Source organism: Malania oleifera, chromosome 1 (genome assembly GCF_029873635.1).
Source record: "Malania oleifera isolate guangnan ecotype guangnan chromosome 1, ASM2987363v1, whole genome shotgun sequence".
In the NCBI taxonomy this organism is placed as follows: Eukaryota; Viridiplantae; Streptophyta; class Magnoliopsida; order Santalales; family Ximeniaceae; genus Malania; species Malania oleifera.
Window position 1 is genome coordinate 154,147,000 of NC_080417.1, and position 25,680 is coordinate 154,172,679.

Below are 25,680 nucleotides of genomic sequence, written 5' to 3' on the forward strand. Positions count from 1 at the left end.
GTGAGCTATTAGTGGAATCCTCTGACTTGCAAGTTAGAGGCGGGAACGTAGGCACAGTTGGCCGAACCTCGATAACATATCGTGTGTCTATTTACATTTCAGCACTTTATATTTACCGCATGTATATGTTATTGTATGAATGATGTGCATGATTTAAATTCCACGTATTTTATTTATCAGCACATTTGGAACCGTGTAGAAGGACCCTAGGTTACCAAAACATATTGACTTCTAACTTAACTTAGGAGAAAAATTAAAATTTCCAATTCACCTCCTCTCTTGAGAATACACCTTTTCTAACATCTTCGAAAGATACTAGATGAATTAAAAATACAAATTATATTGAACATCTTTTATTTAAATCTTTTATTTTGATTTATATAAGTATTTGAGACAAATATTTAATTTTCGAGTATTGTATCTAATCTGCAAGATGTTAATCAAAGGCAATACAAAATATTCATCCAAACAAATTATTAAAAAATAAAATTCCCAAATTTCCCACACCTTGTCCCTGTCCACTCATAGCTTAGAGTCTCCACAGAAAGACCACCCGTGGAGCTCAGGCTTTAAACTTTAGACTTTGAGAGAGAGAGAGAGAGAGAGAGAGAGAGAGAGCCAAAAGGCAAAACAATAGTGATGTCTAACCAAACAGGTCCTTTGCCTTTTTCTCTTTTAGCCAATGAGCCGGTGCCCGCTGCTGACCTGGCGCTGCCCCTTCTCTCTCTTATCATTTTTTCGGAGAAAAATATTTATATAATTACTTTGTCTCAAATCAGCTTTCGAATTTTCAAACTCTCCCCGTGTACTCTCTACTTTCTCTCTCTACTGAATCAACTTCATGCCGCTTCGATTCTCCCTCGACGGCTAGAGATTTCCATAAATCTCCGTAAAATTTCTTCTTTTCATTAATTTTTTTCATTTTTCTGGGTCAAGGGGAAGTTCGCCACCGGCTTTTCTGTGAGAAGTTTGCTCGATCACTCTGACTCCGACTTTATTACCTGATGATTGTTTCATCTTCTTTGGGTTGAAAGCTTCAAAGGGTTCTTGACCTGTTTTGGTATGAAGATCGGAGGAGCCGATGAGGTTTATTTATTGTTCAGCTGGATATTTGGTGAAGTTGTGAAGACTTTTTAATTGCGGCTCCTGGATTTTGTGGTTTTCAGGATTTCTAGGGTTTATGGTGCTTTCATGCGCGGGGGACTTTGATTAGGGTTTTCAAGTGAGCTGGTCTTTTCTGCTTCTGCAGCCTTTTTGCTTTCTTCCGTATGTATATCTTTTTGCGCTTTCTTGGTTTCAGTTTAATTGATTGCTTTTTTTTCCTTGATGCGACCGTCGAGCTTTTCTTTTTCTTTTTGAATTTACGAATTTTATTTTTCACTTGAATATAATTTTTATTTTTCACTTGAATATTTCAGACATTGCAACTTGTGTAGAATCTCAAAATTTTGATAATTCAATGTTTGAGTGATGTTGAACTGGGAGCTGAACTTGCAGGTGCGATCGATATCTGGGTCCCCATCCGAGAATAGCTGACACCGATTAATAGGTATAGTTGATCCATATTTCACTTGCATGACTGAGAAGATACTTGTTATATAATCTTGAAACTTGCTGTATCGAAGATACTGAGGCAATTAAAATGCTTCACAATATATCGTGATTAATTTTATGCATGTGGATGAAAAGGACTGCACATCTGATTTTACTCTCTGGGGTTTATGGTAGTATATACACGGCTTCCAAAAGCACTGGGCCAAGTGATTGATTGGGTTTTTTAACTGTCATTTTTTTTTTTTTAAGATTTATGTGGTAAAAGGAAAATGGGAAAGGGATTGAGATCCACCACTTGAGGGTTCTGCTATCTTAGTCCCCCAGAGACTCCTAAACTCAATAAATAAAAAAAATAATGAATGAAAACCCACAAAACGAAGTGCACTAAAGATTGAATCAAGTATGAGCTTCAACCACCAGCTTTTGTTTTGGTACAAGCTTCTATGAAGGTTTGAATCGTTATTATAATTTGATTTAAAATAATAAATTGATCTGCCAAATAGGGCCTGTGACAAGGTGGGACTTGATCCTTTTTTTCTTGCTGATCTTACGTTTTTGTTGGGAGCCTGCGGACCTAAATGGATGAAACTATATTTGAACAATTTTTGGCTGAAATGAGGCATATTTTTTTGCTGTAGTGTAGAGCTAATTTCTCAAATAAATTGACGTCTAGGAAATTAAGGATTGAATCCTAATTCTATAGGGTGTTTTGGATCAGAGAACTACGATTATCTGGATTCAGGGTTGTAGTTATCAAAATGAATGCCTTTGGAGGTATTTGTTTGATGTCAATGAATATGAGGAAACATGGCAATTTGATTTAGTTATATTTCTATCCAACGCAATTGCGGACTGCATAGGCTAATGATGAACTTTGGTTGAGGCTATGGTCTGATACTGCAGTGAGATCCTTAAAGAGAAATATAGTGGAATGTAATCTTGGTTAGTAGGATTGTTTGAGTTTTTCGGAGGTTGTTGATTTGTAAAATAAAAAATATTCCCATGAAATGACATTTTCATTATTGGGAATGGGATGCATGCCTCATGGGAATATTTTTGTTTGTTTCGTGTTGCAAGATTCCAAGAAATCTGCATAGGATGCTATGTTTGTTTGATTCAATATAAGAATCTTGGTGGGCATTTCAAAAAGATGATTGTTATACCCTTATACACAATATATGAAGAATAATCATATTTTTAGCATGAAAACGTACTAAGCTTAAATAGTTATATACATAATTAAATCCATGTCTAAAAAATTTCAACCATCATAAATAAAAAAAAATTCAACTCTTAAACTAACTAAATGAAAATTGGGGCCAATGTGGTTTTAAAACTTCAACCATTGATTATATTAATATCACATAACAAAATTACTTTCATCTTTTACCCTTTTTATTCTAATAATTTATTATTTTAAGTATAATAATAGCCTATAAGAATACTTATGAGGACAGTAATGTCCAAGCAACCAAAATAGTGAGGGCAATTTGGTTCCAACTCCCAAGAATAGGATACTAGTGGGAATGAGATTCTCATGAAACTCCTTCCAACCAATGGTGAGCATGGAAATGGAATTCTGTGTTTTGTGAGAATCCTTCATTCTTAGAGAATGTGAGATTACAGCCGTCTTAGATTCTAGCACCAAAAATAAACATTGGAATGAGATGCCATGGACATCACATTTTTGAGAATGTTGAAAGATTTTGCAAAGCAAATGCCCCCTTGGAGTGAATTGATTTCTTTGAATTTTTTTCTTTTAATAAGACCTTTTCCCATGCATGACAAACTGGATGTAGAATATAGTCTGGGTCTCTGTGATCAATTAGTGGTGGTTTATTTTTAACCTACGCGACTCTGTGGTTTTCTTATTTGTTATTTATTATTTAAATCTAACTTTATTAATCCAAGGGAATCAATGACCATGGAGGCTGCGTTGTCCCATCTGCACTGTGAATTAAAAAAACAAGAAGAAAAACTTGAAGAAATCTGTACATCAATAGCTCAAAACAAACCCAAACATGCAGATTATATAAGACCTTGTCACTGTTTTCTTTTCCAAGAAGCCTGCTTACCTGTTGACTGATCAGGAAATGAAGTGAAATGATACTAGCAACATGTTGGATGTGTCAATCATTTGTCTAATGAAATGAGCATATTACAAAGACTATCTTCTTGGAAATGACTTGACCAATAATCATTAGAGACAACATTCCATGTCATATATTTTTTGATAAAAAAAGAAGAAAACATTCCATTATCTTATATTTCAAATCCTGAGAAATGGCTCTTAGACCGGCTTCCATGCCATTTGTTTTTCAGTTGTGATACAATTTTCCGATCATTCTCTAAATATTGAAAGTAGTATGTAATGTGCTGAACCCCCCGAGTAGGACTTGGGGTGTTATGAGACCAATCGCCCGTCTCTGATACCATAAATATCATTCATGCAGCGGAAAATAATTAAACATTCTCCATTACCAGAGTTCTATACTATAAATCCAAAAAGTGTATCCATTCACTTCCTATTACTTAACCAGTATTTAAAAACATAATTGTACATATAACTGCTCTTATAATCACTCAAAATTACCAAAAACTAAACCCTGCCCCTAGAGCTTTCTAAGCTCGATCACCAAAAGGACCTGAAAAGTTAATAATTCGCTGGGGTGAGACACTTCTCAGTAAGGATGGAATAAATTATAATAGTGTGTGGCAGATGAGTTTTAGTAAATACAAAGTATAGTCGTTAATTAATCAACACTAACTAAGAAGACACATGCAAACTACATTCACACATGCATAAACATTTATAAGCAAAAGTTCCCGAGGATTGAGGAGAATTACACGCCCATACATCTCCCCTTTGCTCTAATACTGTTTGTAACTTTGCCCTTTTTAAATTGGGTGAGGCTACAAGTGATACTGATTAGGGCACTCACCTTACTCAGTAAGCTCTCGGGTGGAGAGTTTTACTTCGTATGAGTTATTTATGCATTTAAGTTCACATACATAAGCTCACATACACATACACCACAGTACATCCACACATGATACATTACACTTCATTCACATCCACATAGGATACACATCCACACAAGATACTACACCAATACTTCCCCTCCGACATCCACCATTATACTTTCACCATGACCTATCCATAGTAAATCAGTAAAACAAACTCAGGCCTGCCAATGTTTTACCCCCATTCATATATAAATGACAATATAACAAACTCCTCAGGCCTGCCAACGTTATATCATGATTTATATCCAGGGCAATATAACGAACTCCTTAGGCCTGCCAACGTTATATTGTGAAATACATGAATAACCACACATAATAAATCATTTAGACACATCAATGCATTTGCCACAGCCAGTTAGTATTCACAACCAAACAGTATCCACAACTATGAAGAGTTATTTTCATGCCCCACAGTTTTTCCCTAATATGATTTATATTCAAAAACCATCATTTTTCAAATGCCTAAAATGTTCAGAAAATCATAGATGTATAAGTGAACTCATATACTCGAAATTAACCGGTTCAAACTTAATAAAAAGCTGGTATAACTTGTTCCCCTTACTTGTTTTTCCAAAAACGACCCAAAACGAACAGGAAAGCAAAACCCTAGCTTTCCAAACTTGCCGAAGAACAGGAGCCCACAAGCCGAAAAGATGAGAGACACCACTGGAGAGTGCGAGAGACCTTCAGGTGAGCTCGGGAGAGTAAGAGGGACCTGTGAAAGAGAAAATCCTGAAACCCTAGTTTTAGGTGAAAGAAGGAAAGGAATTTCCTTAAAAAAATGAACTAACATCTATACATAGGAAAGCTGCCCCGCACAAAGCTGTCGACGGTTTGGCTTGTGCCAAACCCAAAAACACTCTTATATGCTCTCGGTACTTTGCCCTGCAAGAAATCGATGGTTTTCCTGAGTCCCATGAAATCATCGACAGTTTGGTCATGGTGAAACCATTTTCCTTCCTTTTTCTTATTTTTCCTTTCCTTTATTTATTTTTATTTTATTTTATTTATTTTTCTTTTATTTTTTGGGTTCGGGTCTCTACATAGTAGCTTGCGTTTGGTGGTGGACACCAAATTAGTTTGAAAGAATTATCTTGAGGAATCCAATCTCTTAGGGTAAGGTGAATGTTTAATGGCAGAATTTGTGGTTAATACTCTTAAGAAAAGCTTTGTTTTTTTTTACGTAGGTGTAAATCTTGTGAGAAACTTTCTATGCAACATGCATTTATTTTGGTACTGTTTGAATTATATATTTATGTTGTAATAGACCCCTAGTTCTAAATGAATTACTCTGTCTAATTCTGTGTTTGCATGTAATCAAACTTGTTCTATTTTTTTTTTTTAAGATGATTAGGGATCATACTGCCGCCACAGCAATCCGCGTGTGTATAGTGAATATTATTGGTTTTTATTCAATCAACTTCTCGGCTTGCATTGGGATAGGTGTTATTTAGGAGGTTGGGGAAGGGGATGATTCCTGCTTTGCTGTCCTCCCCATTGCAAAGGACTCTGTCAGTGTTACTATTAATTGAGTTCATTGATTCAAACTAGAAGAGCAAAATCACTGGCCGTCTACGAAAAAATGGTCTTTGTGGTTTAGGTGGTCTTGATACATGAAAGTTCCTGCTTTGTCTTGGGATTGAATTAATTTAAACCATGGAGAAGTGGGCGCAAGTAAGTTGAAATTGCTTTGCCTTTTTAACTTTGAAAATGCTTGGCATAATGTTGCATGCGAGCGTGTCTATATACACATGCGCATATAGTAGAGAGTTTTTGGCTTGTCCTCTTTAAGAATTTGGGACTTCCATGTTAGAGGTCCTGGATCCTAATTTTGGGGAAGTGTGGGAAGGGTTGTGTTTATTTTGGTGGCTAAGCTGCTAAGCAAAGCAACCATGTTTTATGTATGATGCAACCATTGTTTCAAAACTTGGACTTTAGACCACGCTGGTAAAGCCAATATGTTGATCCAACTTTTGGACCATTGAGTTGACATTAGGACAACACACACCCACACACACAATCACAAAGAGTATATACAATCCTGCATGTATATATGTATTTCAAAGAGGTTTTAATGATGATGATAATAATAATTAATAATTATGAAACAAATTAATATCAAATAATAGTGTGAGAGGATTTGTTTCAATTAAACTATACTAAAGGGTATAAGAGTTCAAGTAGTTAATAAATACTTAATAAGAGTAAGAGAGTGTTCACACACATGCAGAGTATATACATTCCTGTATGTATATATGTATTACAAAGAAGTTTTAATGATGATGATAATAATAATTAATAATTATGAAAAAAAATTAATATCAAATGATAGTGTGAGAGGATTTGTTTTAATTAAACTATACTAAAAGGTATAAGAGTTCGAGTAGTTAATAAATATTTAATGAGAGAGTGTTTGATTCAATTGAAGATCTGTTTAAAGAATTTAGAAATTGATTAATTCTATATATGTATGGTGTATATTTTAAATATAAGCTGCAGTTGTATAATATATTTTTTTCATTCGATTATTAAACACAAAAGTAACAGCAGCTCTATTGATAAGGCTTCTCCATATCCTCCAGGGGTTCATGGTTCTATGCTCATTGGTATCAGAATTATAAATTTAGGGCATGTTTGGTATCATTGCTGTTTCCTGTTTTCTATTTTTGTTTCTCCACAGTGAAAAAAAATATTATAAAAATATGTTTGTTTCTTGTCAGTTTTCTGCATCTCTTGCTAGTTTTCTACTGTTTGCCAAAAAACTAAAAACCAGAGTTTATGGTTTTCAGTTGTGGGCAAATTTTAATATCCAGAAATAGGTTTTTTGGATAAAATTATTCATTTTATATACTTTTAAATTAAAATCAAAATTAAATGACCATATAAATTTAAATATAATGAAAATGAAAATATACATAAATTTTAAAAAATAATAATAAACCCAATTACTTTTACTATTTTTCAATTGTCATGTCTAATAAAATTTTTACTATAAAGTAAAATTTGAAAGTAGAACAATTAAGTAAAATAAATATAATAAATTTTATTTTTATTATAGTAATTATTTTAATGTGTATTATTCGTAATTTTATTATTTTAATCTTATTTTTATAATATTTTGATTTAAAGATGAAAATGAGCATTTTTTTTAATCAAGTTTTTAATTTGAATTAGTTTTATAAATGTTAATCAAACAGGTTGCTAGTTTTTAGTTTTTAGTTTTTGATTTTTATTTATAGTTTTCGTTACTCTAATTTTTGACAGTGATACCAAACGACCCCTTATTTAATTTATGAGAGGCTGGGCCAACTTGGCTTGCTCACTAAGGTGCCTGGGTTACCCCAAGCTGCCTGAGTCTGGCAGGGTTGATTTTGGTTCTTGTCATTTTTGGTTCATGGTGGTATCACCTCGAAAAGGACTGATTTTGGTCTAATTTGGGATTGTGGGTGGACCACCTGATTTAGTGTGGGGATAGGAGACTAGCGGAGAGGGAGGGCCTTAGCCTAATGTACAAGGCTGGCCAGTCCCTCTCCATCATCTGGTGGTGGCTAAGTTGTCTTAGTAACCAAAGAGACTAGACTGTCCTTCGCTTTTTTGTTTTCTTTTTCTTTTTGCTTTGTTCTTCTCATTTAGGGTGTTTTAGTCTTTTTGAATAATTAATCTGTCCTTTAAAGATGATAAGCCAAGCAGTCAAGCACGGGATAGGATAAAGTCCAATCTAGTGTTAGTCAGTCCCAAATATCTTTGCTATCGAAACAAATGCGCCTTAGGTAAGTCAGGGTTTGTTCTTGTGAAAAAACCAATGCTTGAACTGGAGGAAGGTCAGTTAATAAGGTAGATTTGCAGATGCAAGGAAGAAATAAATCTTATAATATTGGATTTATTGGGTGACAATGTTTCTAGTTTGATACATACAACTATTGCGTTTAAAGAATGCAATGCTTACATGCAATCACAATTGGTTTTGTAAAATAATGGTGGATTTCGTCTGGTTCTGCATTTGATGAAACTAAGGTGTGGTTTGTTATATTATTGTTTTCTATTTTCATTGTTTTTTAGCGAAGAAACAATTATGGCAATGTTTTCCAAGAATTGAAACTAGATTTTTTAATTTTCCTATTGTCATAGTACTTTAGTATCCCTAATTAACTTTTTTATATTGAATCTTTCATTTTATTCAAAAAAATTTAATTAAAATTGAAATGAAATGACCATATGAATTTAAAATATAATTAAAATAAGAATATTCATAAATTTTCTAGAAGTTAAAAAAAAGCTAGTCAAAAAATATTAAATGTTCTATAAAGGTAAAACAAATAAAGTAAATCAAAAAATATTTTTACTATTTTTCAATTTCCATGTACAATAGGATTGTTCTAGTAGGCACAAAAAAGTGAGTTTTGAAATAAAATAATAAATAAAATTATAACAATATTTCTATTTTTATTATAAATAATTTAGAATATTTTAAATTTGGATTCTTTTAGTCAAAAAATATTTTTACTATTTTTCAATTGCCATGTACAATAGGGCTGTTCTATTAGCACAAAAAAGTGAGTTTTGAAATAAAATAATTAATTAAAATAATTTCTATTCTTTATCAGAATATCTTAAATTTGTATTCTTCTGTTTTTTTATTATTTATTTAAATCATATTTTTTTAATTGTCATGTGGTTAGAGCAAAGAATCGATCATTTGTTTGTTTTTAATTTGTTTTAGTTTTGGAAATATTAACCAAAACAGGTTGCTAAATTTTGGGTTTTTTTCGGTTCATTTTTTTTTTATTTTTTCTCATAATTTTTTATAGTGATGCCGAATAGCCCATAACCAACCTTCATTTCAAATGTGGTCGTCCTAGTAGTTTGATCTGGTCACCATTGGTTGAAACATATAAATGACTATTCATTTTCTTAGGGAGCCTCCTTGTGCTTGTGTGCCGTAGGAAAAGTTTCTGTTTGTAATTAGTCTGGAGGTTTTTCATTGCCACATTTCTAGATTGGTCTGAACTTAATGTGGGCAGAAGCATCAATGACCATAAGGAACCTACTTGTATCAACAGTCAGGGTTCGAGCTGGAGGAAACAACCTCTCTGCATAAAACAGGGGTTAGGCTGCGTACACTGTGACGACCCTCCCCCAACCCTCGCAAAAAGGGGAAGCCTTGCGGCTGGGGGGACGCCCCTATGTTGAAAATTTTGGAAATTAAAGTGTTGCTGCATATTTGAACAGAATTTAAATTATCCTCCATTCCCTGAGCAGAAGATTTGGGAGGCAGTGAATAAAGTAGGAAGTTCTGGACTGGAGAGGGATGGAACTGGGAATTGTGTTTGGGCACATGGAGTTTAGGCCTTGAATTTTGATATGTATTGATTTGGACAAAAATTGACACAGTTTGGTATAACATATTCTTTTCAAATCCACACAAATCTAAATCCATGGCATGAAGTCCAAGCTTCCAAACATATGGGGAGAGAATTTGTGGTGAAAGCAATTCAGTGGCAACCCACAATCAAGCAACAAGTCAAAGTTCATGTTGATTGCTGCTCCAAATGCAACCTGGGCCCAGCATATTCTGGAGTAGTTTCATAGACAGCAAATGGCATTGAATGAAGAAGACTACTGAGTTTTTGATGACAGGGCTGACCTTTGGGGAGTAGATCAGGAATGAGATTGGCGTATCACTCCTCTTCAAATAAAAATAGGCTAGAATGACCCAAGTGCGAATGGCAGAATGTAAAAGAGAACCACTCATGCTTGCCACAATTATGGAAATACTCCAAGCTCTCACCCAATCATGGCCTCATTAACAATACAGGCAGCTAGCGCTTCCTCAGTTAGGACTGGCAGCTTTTATTGATAGCATGGGGACATCATTGCATGGGATGCTCTTCTTTAATTATTTTATTTTTCTCTTGGATTTGACTGTGCTGTGAACTAATAGAAAAAGTACATGATGTTTGTAGAAAAGTTGAAGAAATTGGATTACTTTTTGTCAGCACTGAGTTCCGCATGGGCTATTATTGGACACAATAAGAAAGTTGGGATAGAGAGAAAACCTTACTTTTTCCTATTTTAACCATTGCGGGTGATCTGGGGCGCTCCAAAATGGTTAGGACTTTAGAGTAGTCTAGGAAGGTTTTGGGATTTTTACACAAAAGTTGAGAAAATCATTATTTTTATGGATTTTTTCTCGTTTTTATGCTATTTTAGTCTTTCTAGATTTTTTGAAAATAATTTTTATTGGGCCTTAATTATTTTTTTAAAAAAAATATTAATTATTTAATTAAAAAACAAATTATTAATTTAATTTGGGTGCTTGGGTTCACACACCCATGTGTGGCTTCTCATGTGTAGGTGCGTGTGCTCATGCGCTTGAGTGAAACGGTGTCATTTGAAACAGTCTACAATAAAATAAATTAAAAAAAAAAATAGGCACACGCCTGCACATTACACCCATGCGCAAGTGTGTGCTTGCACACGCACGGTCTTGAGAACACCAAACCGGCACCATTCTTTTAATTTCTTTTGTGCAATTTGTTTTTTTAGGGGTTTATTATTATTATTAAGAAAGATGCGACAACAGTATTGTATCTTTTAGGGACAAGTGCAATTTTTTCAAAAATTATGTTCAAAATGATGTTGGTTTTTTCCCCTTCTTTCTTTTTCCTCCTTTTTCCTGCGTGTGGTCGCTTTCTTCCACTTTTTCCAGTGACGATTCGGCCATATAATCCAGGTAGATCCTCCCTTGCATGCCCATGAGGCCTTGCCACCTTCCCCTTTCGTGCCAACCCATCTCCCTCCCTTTCTCCACCTTCCCAAACCCGTGGAAGTCCACTTCACTCCCTCTGCCCAAGGAAGTCCTCAAACCACCCATTCTCCCATTCCCTCCTCCACCTACCCCATTCTTCTTTATTATTATTATTATTTTTTTCTATATAACCCCCCCCCCCCCCCCAAAAAAAAAACAGAGTGAAGGGGGGTTCGGCAGTTTTGGAGTTACACTCATTATTTCTTATTTCTCTCTCCTCCTTCACTCTATCCGCGATCCTCATCTCTCCTTCCTGCTCCTACCTAGGTCCCAAGAACCCAGTTGCTGAAAACCAGACCCCAAACACTCTAATCTTCACTCAGTAAGTTCATCATCATCATCTCTCTCTCTCTCTCCCTCTCTCTCTCTCAATGAAAATCCATGCTTGAGTATGTGCAGTGTATGAGTGAAAGCAGTAAGCAGCATGTGAGTTTCAAGTGCTCTGTGTGGGTTAAATGCAAAGCTGTGAACTTGGGCATGGATTTGAGTGTGCTCGAGTCTCATGCATGGGATACGTGTGTGCTAGTGATTTTAGAAGTTCATATATATGCATGGCAGGGTGTGGGGGGTATGAATTTTTGCATGCATGTGTGTGTGTTTCCATGCATGAGAGTGTGCATGAATCAAATATTTTAAGTATAATGTGCTTGCATGGATTCATTTGTGTAGTGGTCCATGATCATGAATATATGCATATTAGGCTTGTATGTACATGCATGAAAATCAGAGTATGCAGGTGGATAAATGCATGGATTCATAGTTGTATCCGTGAGTAGCCACACGTGCATGTAGTTTGTTTTGCACATAATGGTGTGTTCATCAATGGTGGGTGTTTGAGTACTTCAAGCATATATGAATGCTTGACCTTTAGGTTCCTTTGCATGTGTAGGATGCCTCCAGTATGTACAAGTATGAAGCATGGCAGTGTGTCAATTTTGCATAAATATTAGAATTAATATGCATATGAATGTTCATTTTACATATATATGCATATTTACAAGTATGGTATGTGCACATACATGAGTTTTGTGTGCACATGTATAGGCTAGTGTAGGAACGTTAAGAACATGTATGCATGCATAGTGGGTCTAGGTTTATAACCCAACAGTTTTATATTCTTTTGTTAAGATTTTGAATGCGTGCATATTCAAGTACTTATAAGCATATCGCATGTTCACGTGAAGGCATATTTATGTGTTTAATTGTGTGCATGTGCAGTTATGTTCAATTGTGCATTCATGCATTTAAATTTTTGTGCATAGATGTGCATATGATCATATGCGATGATAGGTGAGTGAGTGTGCATATATGCATGCATTCATACATGTTTTGGTCATGCATATGTAAATTGTTGCTGAGTGCTTGTGCGTGTGCATTTGTAGGTGTAGATGGGTCTAAATGTGTGCACATTGTTCACAAATAGAAGATATCCATATGCATGAGTTTATTAGAATGTATACATTGGTATGTGGATGTGGAAAATTTATGCAGGATAGCACATTTGTATGCATAATGACGGTGGATGCATGTATGAATGTTTTTATGTTGGCCTATGGATATGTGTTAATATTTAGGTGTCATAGTTAATTACCAAGTGCCCAAAACCCAGGGAAAATATTTGTTTCTATTCTCCTTACTGTAATGAATAAAATCCCAAAAATTGTTTCCACCTTCCTTATGATTTTAATTGAAAAGATCCAAAAAATATGGTTCCATTATCTCTAAAAAAAATTCAAAAAATGTATTTGAATGTTCTTTTGCATTTGTGTGCGAACTCGTGTGACTGGAAACACATATAAGAGATGGGGAAATGTCATATCTCCTAAGGATCTAAGGGGAGTGTGCCTTGGAACTCTAGCACATTGAAAAATAAATTCTTATTGATTTTGTGTGCAAATACACAAATCTAACTATGAAACCCAAAGGGGGGCAATGGCTTTCTTTTGGGACTCTCGAGTTGAGAATAGCCTTCGAAATGGCAGGACTATTCAATGTTTAAAGGTTTAGTAAATAAATAAAACATGGAAGAGTTAAAGAGTCTTTCTTAATTAAGTTCAAATGGGTAATCAATGGCTAATCATATACCATTCATTAGGACAGGTGCTTGCATAATTGTACTTCTGAATTTTTACTCCAGTTTACGCACACCAAGACTACTGGTTCTTGACCTAGGCTTAGTGTAGAATTGACCACACTTGAGAAAATAACAGGTCAGTGGCGACTCCATTGAACATTTTAAAAACCCAAAATCACAAATTAAATTTTTAAATCACACACTTATTGCCATCCAGTCCCTCTGGGACACGTTGACACTGTTTATTTTTTATATTAATTCAGCTGCTTGTTGATGACTTGTGAGGTGGAAAAGCTTGTACCAAGAGGAAAGAGGTTATTTTGATAATAACTTGCTATTTTTGGGTTGTGTAGAGGAAAAGGAGTATAAGAGCATTGTAGGGAAAGGGAATGACCCTTGCAAAGCTCAATGATAGATGGTATTAGAGTTTAAATTTGTGGTACACTGGGATCTGTCACATTGACATACATTCCATTGTAGATTTCGTTGATTTTTTGGCATACCAATCTTCTCTTGTACATGGGCTGGCACCCTTCAGTGTGCTTCTTCAGTAACCTTCACTAATAAAAAATTAAAAAGAAAAAGGACAAAAGAGACCAACCATTAATTACCTATGGATTTCCATTTCCCAGTTCTTAGAAAAGATATATTGTATGAGCTGGAGGTTCTGGACTCTTCTTCACATGACACCAAACTTTAGCTTTCATTTCATTTATTTATTTATTAATACATATTTATATATTTTTACCTGCTATTTTTAATGCTTACGTGATTTGAATCTTCAGATCCCGAGTTTTTTATGAAGCATTTTCCATAACTAATATTTAACCATTAATCTCCTTGTAGACCTATTCTAGGGAATTTTCTCATTATCTTATTGTTCTATATCGGTTCAAGATTTTCTTGCTTCTGCAGGTGCATTTTCAAAAAAATAATAAATAAAGAAAGCAGTATGAACACAAACAATCGCCAAAATGCTACAGATTCTCCTAGAGCAGAGGTTGGAGAGATAGACACCAGGGCTCCATTTCAGTCTGTCAAAGATGCTGTAAACCTATTTGGTGAGGGTGCTTTCTCAGGGGAAAAGCCTGCCCTTAAGAAAGCAAAACCTCATTCTGCAGAGGTATATCCGATAATTATTTTCAATACTGTATTAAGAGCACATTTGTCCTTATACTAAAACGTTCTTTATCAGTGCATTGTTCTTCATATTTATGGAGGCATGTTTAAGTGTGTTGCTCTTCTCTGGCCATGCTTCTGAAGATCATTAATGTTGAAGATATGTGTTACAATTGAATTTCTAATGAAGACCCCTCATCAAAGTCATGAATTTGGTTATCCCGTAAACGTTGTTCGAAATATTTTGCAGACTTTTGTAATTACCCTCTTCTGTTAAATTTAATTTGCATTCATATTATCAAATGCTTGTATGATGTACATTCATCATTAAAAATTGTGGGGTTTGGAAATGTTTTTTCTCCTGTAGTAATGGGCATGAGTTATGCTTAGCTTCTATCCAATTGGGAGCATTTCCACAGTTTCAAAGGACATTCTATAAATAAAATGTATTTATTTGAATTCACTGTTGTGGCACTTAAGGCAACCCTCTTTCTATGCTGAACTTTCTGCAGAATGGTCAGTACTAATCATATTATAAGTTATATAGTTCATCAGAAATCTTTATCTGTTGAAGTGCCAGTTTAGTTTTGAAGAAATCTGATAATGGTGTTATATTTGATTTCAGCTTCTGTTCATTGCCCTAACTCCATAACTTTTTGTTGTTTCACTGTGCAGAGGGTATTGGCCAAGGAGACACAGCTTCACCTGGCTCAGAAAGAACTAAACAAGTTGAAAGAACAAGTAAATAATGCTGAAACTACTAAAGCCCAAGCAGTTGCAGAACTTGCCATGGCAAAAAAAGCAGTCGACGATCTGAGCCACAGGTTTAAAACTGTTAGTGAATCAAAAGAATCAGCAATTAAGGAGACAGAAACTGCTAAGACTAAGGCAAAGAAATTTGGAGAAGCAACTAGTGGCAATCATGCAGAATCTAATGGTGCTCAGAAACAGGATTTGGAGACTGAAAGAGCACAGTACATGACTTTGATTGCTGAACTGAATGCTGCAAAGCAAGAACTGAGAAAAATCCGTCAGGACTGTGATGCATCCTTGGAGGCAAAACTGTCTGCATTTAAGCAAGCAGCAGATGCAGACCTTGCAGCCAAAGCTAACATGGAGAGAGCTAGTGAGCTCTCAGGGGAAATTTCAGCTGTACAGGAATCAATTGGGCAGGTGAAGCTTGCATATTTGCAAGCGCAGCAAGAGCAAGCGAAGATATATGCTGAAAAAGATGTTCAGCGGCAATCATATAAAGCTACCTTGGAACAGTCGGCCAAGAAATTGCTCACTTTGAAGAAAGAGTTTGATCCTGAACTTGCAAGAAATCTTGAGGCCCAGCTTGCTGAAACAACGACTGAAATTGGGGCTCTTCAAAAGGAGATGGAAAATGCAAGGACTTCGGATCTAGATTCTGTTAGAATGGTCACTATGGAGCTGGATGATGCTAAGGAGTCACTGCACAAGGTAGCAGAAGAAGAAAGCTCCCTTCGAAGCATGGTTGATTTGCTTAAGCTGGAGCTCGAGAATGTAAAGAAAGAGCATTCTGAACTGAAGGAAAAGGAAGCAGAAACAGAATCTGTTGCTGGGAATTTGCATGTCAAGCTCCGTAAAAGTAGGTCTGAGCTTGAGGCGTGTGTCTTTGAAGAATCCAAAGCAAGAGGTGCTTCTGATGAACTGATCTCAACACTGGACCAGCTATCTTCAGAAACTGAAAATGCAAGACAAGAAGCTGAAGAGATGCATGAAAAGGCTGAAGAGTTGAAAAAGGAAGCTGAGGCCACCAGAATTGCGTTAGAAGAAGCTGAGAAGAAGCTCAGAGTTGCACTGGAAGAAGCTGAAGAGGCTAAAGCAGCAGAGATAAGGTCGCTTGATCAGATTAAGATCCTCTCTGAAAGAACTAATGCTGCTCGTGCCTCAACTTCTGAGTCTGGCGCTAAGATCACAGTGTCGAGGGAAGAATTTGATTCTTTGAGCCGGAAAGTCGAGGAATCAGACTTACTAGCAGAAATGAAAGTAGCTGCTGCAATAGCTCAAGTGGAAGCTGTAAAGGCTAGTGAGAATGAGGCCCTGAAGAGGTTGGAGGTAACTAAAAAGGAGATTGCCGATACAAAGGCTGCAACGGAAGAGGCTTCGAAGAGGGCAGAGATGGCTGAGGCAGCAAAGAGGGCAGTGGAAGGGGAACTCAGGAGGTGGCGTGAACGGGAGCAGAAGAAGGCAGCTGAAACTGCATCTCGAATTCTGGCAGAGACAGAGATGCCATCGCGTCCACCAATGCATCCATCTCCGCACCACTACAAGATTCAAAAGCAGAACCCACCAGAGAGAATCAAGTCAAACCCACCTGAGAAATTCATTCAGACCCGGAAACTAGAGAAGGAGAGAACTTCTTTATCGAAGAAGGCTCTTCTGCCCAATCTCAGTGGGATCTTTCACAGAAAGAAGAACCAAGTCGAGGGTGGGTCTCCTTCGTATCTTCCTGGTGAGAAGCTTGTGTGAATTTGTGAAATGGTTCAGGTTTGAAAGAGGGACATGTTAATGCATTTTGGTTTTGTGTATATTTGAGACTTCAGTGGAGGGCACCTGTTTTTCATTATCTCTGTTTTGTTCAAAGTTGGGTATCAATCAAAATTTGGAAGCAACCAGAAGAAGAGTGAGGCTGTATATAGCTTTATTAGGTGCTGCATTTGAAGATTGGATTAGAGAGTACTTTTATTTTTTGGAACCACTACCTGTTCTGAAGGGCAATCGGTTTCTAAAAAAGCAAGCAAGAGTATTCTGCCTTTTTGGATACCTGTATCTGTGCAGAGTTCTCTCATTAAGAATAAATAAATTCTTAATTTGAACCTTGAGAAATTTGAAGTTGCTAACCAAAGAGATCAACTTTGATTATAAAAATAAAATATGACCACGGTTTTTATCATCCGCAAAACAGTCTCTATTAGATGCTTATTTGGCTTTCAAGTTTTACGACAAAGCAAGTCTGCTTACGCAGTGTGTGTGAGTTTGCCATCTCAATCGTTAGATTTAGATTTATGGACATCTGAACAAAGATATGGCCTAAAATTGCACAATCTTAACTAAATTTAAGATTGGAAATTCTTGTTGGGAAACACACAAAGATTTGACACATTTGCAATCCTAATTTTTGCTATTGAAATCATTCTGTGTCTTAGTCAAAACTTGATCAAATTTAATTGTTTTGTCAATTAACAATAAAAAATCCCCGCACAAAGTGTCAAATTATTCCAAGAATTTGAATTATACTTAAATAAAATAGTCACAAAATGAGTCAAATTAAGAACGTAACCCACTTTATGTTTGTAGTCTTTCACATCACATCCCCTGCACTGTGCAGAGACAGCAGAATATACTGTAATAGTGTATGGTGCAGAAGCAAACCGCACTACCTTGAACACACTCTTCTCACTCTCACTATACAAATACAATACCCCTCTGGATGACACGTGGCATATGATCACCCTCGGTGGGTAAAAGTCCAGCAGGCCAACGCAGAGCACCCAAAATCTCAAAATCTCTTCCAGTCCCACCGGAGGAATCCAAGAATCCAAACAATCTCTCTCTCTCTCTCTCTCTCTCTACGATTTTAATGGCGAGCAATAGAGGAGACGAGATTCTGACATTCACAAACCCTTCTTCTTCGTTGTCCCCGAACGGGGACAGCTACCTCGTGGAACCCACCACTTCTCAGATTGGAAGCGCCGCCGGGAGCTTCCAGAACGAGGGGTTTCTCGGCGGCGACGGCAGCGGGAGCAGCGGTGGCAGCAGCGACGCCGAATTCGGGTTTTCGAGGCCGGAGTTCCGGCAGACTCCGCTCGCCGGGACCGTGCAGGAGTACGACCGCCACGTGTTCCTTTGCTACAAGAATCCCCAGGTGTGGCCCGCCCGCATCGAGGCTGCGGAGTTCGATCGCTTGCCGAGGCTCCTCTCCGCCGCTGTCGTGGCAAGAAAGGGTGAGATGAAGAAGCAGGTTTGTGGTCGAGACCTTCTTGTTCCTCGTAATCTTGATTGGAGTTGATTTGATTTTGAGTGAATTTAACTGGGTTTCTAGTATTTGGGTCCTTGTTGCTCGTGATTTTTATGTGGGTGGATTTGATTTCGAGGGAAATGAAGTGGGTTTTTGGCATTTTGATAAATGTTTAGATTATTGCGTGGTTTTAGGGCTACGACTTTGTGGAATCGTACTTTATGTTTAGTAAATTGAATTAGCATTGTGGTGTTTCTGGGTATTTTTTATCTTCGTGAGTGCTTTTGGGTGACATAAAGAAGTATGTTTGCGATTGGGACCCTAGTTGCTCTGATCCTGATGTGGGTGGCTTTGATTTTGAGTGAATTGAATTGGGTTTGTGGTGTTCTGTTCGGTTGCCTGATTCCGGGATACAACTGTGGCTTTATAGAATTTTACTTCTCCATTTAGTAATTTGAGTTTGCTCGTAATTTTGTTGTGGAAATTTTTTGATTTTGAGTGAATTGTATTGGGTTTCTAATGTTTTGATCTGTGGCTTGTGTTATTGCATGATTTTGGGAATGTGAGCATGATTTTTTGGTTCGTCTTCGCATTTAATAATTTAAATTTGCTTGAAATTTTAATGTGGTTAGCTTTGATTTTGAGTAAATGGAAAAAAAATTTCTGGTATTGTCCAGTCCACAGATGAAAAAAAGCAAGAATTGTTCATGATTCTTACAATTCACTATTAAAATCTTACTATTCGTGATTCAGGCAAGCATTTACATCTATCCCAGGTAGGGCATACCTTTTGAATCGTAACCCAACTGAAATTTCAGTTCGCCAAAAAATGCTAACTGCAACTGAACTGTTTTAAATGGTTAACCAAAATTTTGTTAGCCAATATCCACTGGTTAATCAAGTTGAGCTGTTAGATTTAATTTAATATTTTAAAGTCACTACAGATTGACATTTTTCTTCCATAAAATCAACTTGTAAATTTTACAATTCCAACATTAAAATTCAATCATCATTAAAAAGTTTTAAATTTATAAATTTTAAATTAGCATCCTACATAAGCTTAAAAACATCTATCCATGAATCGAACATAAATAAAATCCATTATCCAAGTTCTAATTCTAAAAAAATAGCATAAAAGTAACAAACCCAAGTTTTATATTGTTATTAAAAACAAAATTTTTATTTTAAAATATAATAATTATTAAAATATTATGTAATATATAATTACATAATATATATTTTTAATATTTATAATGTATCGGTCTGGTTTGGTTAACCGCAATTATTGCATGGGCTGAACCGAAACCAAGCCGTTAACCAAAAAAATTAATAACTCCAAACTGAAACCGAATCTAAAAAATGGTTAACCAACTTTTTGGTTTGGTTTGGTTTTATGATTTGGTTCACTTTTTTTTTTAAAAAAAATTTTTCATGCGCACCCCAAATCCTAGGTACAACAAATCCAATTGGTTACTAGTCAAACCAACTATTCAGAAAACCAAAATTTTGCTATTTTTTAATGCAAAAGGCCTTAAAATATTCTACAAGGACCTCTAGAGTCAATATAAATAAAATCCTCAACTTTTTATCTTTTTTTGAATTGCTTTTAAATTTTGGATTACTATACAAAAAGGGGTTCACCAATCCTATAGAGTCTCCATTTGTTTGATTATTCTCAAGAATATTTTTTTTTTAAGCTAGGATAGTTTAGACGTGGAGACATTTTAACAGAGTTTAGATATGGAGACATTTTAACATTTTGACATTTTGACATTTGAAATGCAACCTACTTTTGCTTTCTTAGCTTTCTAGTAAACAGCATACTTTTTATTCATGCATATATGTGTATGTTAAGTATATTAGGGCATATGATCATTCAATTTTCATTAATATATTTCATATGAAAATTTTAATGTAATTGTTTGTTTTGGATATATAGATGTATAGTACAGCAGAATTTTAGAATCACTTTGAATCTTATGATTTGATTCTTGATTCACAAATTTTAGATCTTGTTTCACGGTTTGAATATGATTTGACTACTATGACTATAGGTCATATATTTTATTTTAAAATTTTTATCATAATTTGTTTGTTTTAGATATGCACATGTGGTACAACAAACTTTTAGAATTAGTGCCAAATCTTACTATTCAACTCAATTCTCAGTTCATGAAATTCAGAATATTCAACTTTGACATTAAAAATGAAGTACGGGACAAGTTCTTTCCACTGGACCATCCTTTGTCTAAATTAGATATTCAACATATTGAAGAAAGGTTATGTAGATCCAGATTTGAAGAAATTGAGCCCCTTTGAGTTTTATTATAGATAATCACCATGTCAATAATCAATATTGGCAGAAAAATAATTTGAGGAGCAAAGTTCTTGCATTATTTATATGCCCTCTCTTCCTTATGTATTTTAATTTATACAATGTATGATTCCGAACTTTAAAAAGAAAAATATTGGGGTTCAGAAAATTAGGATTCTAATTAGACCAGGTTTTACATGCTGAACTGCAGAATACATGAGGACTTGTGTTACAAAAATTGAAGAAGTGGGTAATAGACAAGATAACTACTAGCACTACACTGGTAGATTCTAGGAAATATTTCTAGGGAGGATGAAGGCATCACAATTGACAGTTTCATTAGAGTTCCAAATTTAACTTAAAATAGAAACTGTCGAAAAGTTCTTTCTCCCCACGGAAAAATCATTGCAGAACTTCTATAGGGATCCACATAACTTAGCCATACCAACAATGAATCTTAACCTCTTAAAGCAAACAATTTTTTATGCTGATAGCTGAAAAACATATAACATAGTTGTCAAATTGAGATTAGAATCGTGAATTGAAATTCCAATTTTGAGAATTGAATTGAATCGAATCATAAGATTCAATACAACTTTCCAAAATCAATTCTATTCACACCTAGTAGAAATGACATGACACAAAAAAGGGTGGAGGAGCAGCTCATCTGTGGACTGGGAGCGGGAGACCACTTGACGAGAGACACAGACTTGAAATCATTTGAAAGAGAGAGACTGTCAAGATGTGAGATGAGAGAAGGACTCAGACACCAATTGGCCCATCAGAAAGAGAGAAGATTAGGAATCGTGGTCTACAAGAGAGATGATGGCATCGGAGGAGTCTTTTTAGAGAAAGATCAACACAGCTTTGTTGAAGAGAGGCTTTGTTAAGGGTGTTGCTTCATCGAGAGGGATGCTTTGTTGAGGGGCTACCATCATTGAGGAGGGACTGGACCTTGCACGAACAAAAGGGCATTTGTGCCCTAATATGCCCTTTTTTTATTTCTTAAAATATATGTCAGAAAACAGGTTGATGGGGGAATCAACATGCATACACCTTAAACTCTGAAGCGTGAAAGGTGCGATTTTTTTTTTTTGGCTGAGGCGTATGCCCAGCTTCAAAAGGCATACACATTTGGGTAGTTACGCAATTTAATGTATGCCTTGGGGCATTTTTGCCTGAAAACATATTGAGGTGTGCCTTGAGAACGCCTTTTAAAACACTAATTATTTTTGTGAAGTTAGGTTCTAACCTCCTGTCTCAGGTTATTTTGGTGTTATGGAATTGCTTGTGTCCCCTGGATTTGTTTGTCAGCCTGTAGTACCTTGGACATAGCTTGGAGAAATGTTTATGAAGATGCTTACAGTGGATAATTTTCTCAAGCAATTAAATAGAGGCTTGTCTGTATAATATGAAAGGCTTCTCTTTGGAAAATTTTGAAGAGTTATTTGTTTTGTTTTTACCTTTTATTGTTTTCTTTTTGTTTTGTTTTGTTTTGTTTTGTTTTTTTTTTGTCTTTTTTGGTTTTGTTTTGCATCCATTGCATAAAGAATCGTGAATTTTTGTATTGCTCAATGTGCAAATGTCCTTTTCCTGCTATAGTATTGTCTGAGGGTTTGCCTTCTTATCTTGTCTCTTTTTTCCCCATTTTCTTTTGAAGACCCGCTTAACAATATGCGAGGGACATGATGGAACAGAGACATCAAATGGGGATGTATTGATATTTCCAGACATGATTAGATACAGGTCAACAACCCCTCCTCCACCCCCCTCACCCTATTCTTAAAAAAAAAAAAAAAAAAAAAGAAACACATGCAAAAAGAAAAAAAATTCTTATAATGATGTTGATGCAGGAGATTGACGCATTTTGATGTTGACACATTTGTTGAAGAAGTGCTTGTCAAGGATGGTGAATGGCTGCCTGGAACTCCTGAAACATTAAAGGGTTCATATGTATTTGTATGTTCTCATGGGACACGGGATCGCCGATGCGGAGTCTGTGGACCTTCTCTGGTTGCTAGATTCAAAGAAGAGATAGAGTTGCATGGTCTTAACGGTAAAGTGTCTGTTAGTCCCTGCTCACACATTGGGGGGCATAAGTATGCAGGAAATGTGATCATATTTGGATCAAATAGTGATGGAGATGTCACTGGGCACTGGTAAGGGATAAGCAGTTCTGTTAATGTACTTTGACAAATGCCTTCATCTTTTACATGAATTGTTATTTTTGGTAGGTTCATGCCTTTTGCTACCCAAAGTATATTATATAATTGATCGACAATAGAACCTTTTTTTTTTTTCCCTGATTTTATGTAGGTATGGGTATGTTACTCCAGATGATGTACCTATGTTGCTTGAACAACATATTGGGAAAGGAGAGATAGTAGATGCGCTTTGGAGGTAATTTTCATTTCCTGCATCTTCTCACTAATTAGGCTACTGTTGTTTAACCAGCTATATGTTTTGGATGCGTGCAGATACTTTCTGTCAGTTCCTAGCTCTGTAATGCAAATCACATTGGATTTTTTTTTTTTAATACCATTTTGGAAAATCACAAGCAGCTATTTCATTTGAAGGAAAGCTTAGGCGCAATAGTAAGGTTGTCGCCGTGTGACCTGGAGGTCACAGGTTCCAAGCGTGTAGACAGCCTCTTGCAAAAATGCAAGGTAAGGCTGTGTACTATAAACCCATTGTGGTCCGCCCCTTCCCAGACCCCACGTATGTGGGAGCTTTGTGCACTGGGCTGCCCCCCCCTCTTACAAGCAGCTATTTTATTTGTAGTGATGAAGATGATACACATAATCTTGAGGGCTATTTTTAAACAGCCATTTTTGTTTATGAAGGTTTTATCCCACATGTTACTATTTTCAGTATTTTGTTACAGAAAATTACTTTCTATTTCGAACTGATGGAATTTTGCATTTGTTTAGATTTTGGGAAACAAGGAGCAATACGACCCCTATCATCATGAGTAACTGTTATACTTTTTTGTTTACTAATTTATACTTATTTTGCTTGTTCACTGATTTTGTTTGTCATGTGTATATCCCGCATTCCAAGGTAGCCTCATTGCTTCTTTTTCTAGACAATTGTATAGATTAGTTTGGGAACGAGCTTAGTTGATTTTCTTGAGATAGTAGGCAATTCGAACTCAAATTCATAGCTCCATGCACGGTCTTCCTCCTTAAAGATGTCCTGTTTTTCTGTGGCTTATGACTACAATGAAAATTGGTGCATCTTTAATTTAATTGTTGTCAGAACAAGGACTTAAATAGGTTTGAAGGGAACTTAAAATAGCAGCCAAAAATTTTCAATTTTCTTGATCAATCTTCAGTAAGGGTTCTCATGTAGAAGCTTGCTGTGAGTGTTGAAAAGGGATTGATTGAGCAATGAAGTTGAGGTGGGTATAAATCACATAGATATCTCTCATTTGAAATGCTCAACCCTGTTGTTTGTTGCATGTCTGATAGGGTAGTTACCATCCCAAGTACTGAACTTCTGGGTGCTGGATTTTCTGGAAATCATACAGGACTCTTAAGTTCTGATTATAATCTATGGTCAGGTAGCACATGACACCAATGGCATGGGAGCCGCCTTTGTGCACTAGGTGTTACATTTGTTTAAGAGCACAACTGCAACTGCAGTAGTTCAAAGATTTAACCATCCTATGTTATTGGTATTTTTATTTGCTCTATGTGTATCCTGGTCTGTGAGTCTCTCCCCCTCTTCCTTTTTGGGTTCATTGGATGTGGGTTTGCCTTCACTGGCTCCCACCCTGATAACCAACTTGTCCATGATTACCATATTACACTATTCATATACTTCTAGCTTTTTTTCCAAATGTGATGCAAATTGCATCAATTAATCGGCTTAGAGGTGTTATATGCTCACATGGAGTATGAATTGTGAATTTATGGCCAGACAATCTTCCCCCAGATGTGTTATAAATTTGTCCTCTCCATGCAAATGTCTATGTACTTGATTAATTTGTAACTATCTAGTGGGATTTAATACAACTTTTAAATTATGTGCAGGGGTCAAATGGGCTTACCTGAAGAAGAACAGAGAAAATCCCAAGAACTAAGGCTCCAACTAAACAGTGAAACCAATGTTGGAAAGACTGCAAGAGAGCCTATACAAACCCAAACTAATGAGGGAAATACTTCTGCTTGTGGATCTCAATCTGAGGCTATGGGCTGTTGCCAGGAAAATGGAACAGCCTCTTCTTGTGAAAACCACATGTCCAAAAGCATGGATAATCCCAAAAATACAAATGAAAGGGATACAAAGCCTATGGCTGATAAGAAAAGCAGCAGGAGGAAAATTTCTCGGACAAATAGTGGCAAAACTTGCACCAGAAAAGCATGTACGACCCCAACCTGGTTTGAGAGTTGGGAGCGTGAAGATGCATATGCAACCCTTGCTGTTGTTTGTGCCGCCGTTTCAGTTGCCATTGCCTACAGCTGCTACAAGCAGTTGAGGTAAAACAAATTTCGAACTTCATCGTGTTATATAATGGCTTTGCCTTTCTTCATCAACATTTATGGGCTGTTTGTGTCATTTTTGGTTATGGTGCTTCCTGAACAAAATCTTCAAATGGATTCAGAAGATAACCTATGCCCTACGCCCCAGGATATGATATGGGACACTTGAATTATTATTATTTTTTTCTTTTCATGTTTAATATCTGGAAGAAGTTGTGTATTTGTATGCATGTGAATATTGGTTTGAAAAATCTTAATTCAAATGTTAATCATATTTGATTCTACAACGACCCTTTTTGTTCATGCTAAAAATTT

At 36.0% G+C, this 25,680-nt stretch overlaps 2 protein-coding genes across 6 annotated transcripts; both read left to right on the top strand.

Moving 5' to 3' along the window:
- The first annotated feature begins 692 nt into the window (after positions 1–692).
- On the top strand, positions 693–17,230 carry LOC131167598 (WEB family protein At5g55860). Of its 5 annotated transcripts, none has more exons than XM_058126394.1 (5): positions 693–1,060; positions 1,167–1,266; positions 1,498–1,549; positions 14,379–14,586; positions 15,258–17,230. In XM_058126394.1, the coding sequence occupies exons 4-5, from the start codon at positions 14,416–14,418 to the stop codon at positions 17,076–17,078; spliced, it is 1,992 nt and encodes a 663-aa protein (XP_057982377.1). In that variant the 5' UTR covers positions 693–1,060; positions 1,167–1,266; positions 1,498–1,549; positions 14,379–14,415; the 3' UTR covers positions 17,079–17,230. The 5 variants fall into 5 exon arrangements, with proteins under 5 accessions (XP_057982377.1, XP_057982381.1, XP_057982392.1 ...); XM_058126398.1 differs by having other exon boundaries at positions 705–1,060; positions 1,419–1,549; XM_058126414.1 differs by having other exon boundaries at positions 781–1,086; positions 1,419–1,549.
- A 696-nt stretch (positions 17,231–17,926) lies between these two features.
- LOC131167627 (uncharacterized) lies at positions 17,927–25,652 on the top strand. The gene is made up of 5 exons (XM_058126424.1): positions 17,927–18,570; positions 22,542–22,627; positions 22,735–23,040; positions 23,198–23,281; positions 24,916–25,652. Exons 1-5 carry the CDS (start codon positions 18,190–18,192, stop codon positions 25,364–25,366), a joined length of 1,308 nt encoding a protein of 435 aa, XP_057982407.1. The 5' UTR covers positions 17,927–18,189; the 3' UTR covers positions 25,367–25,652.
- The last annotated feature ends 28 nt before the right edge of the window (positions 25,653–25,680 follow it).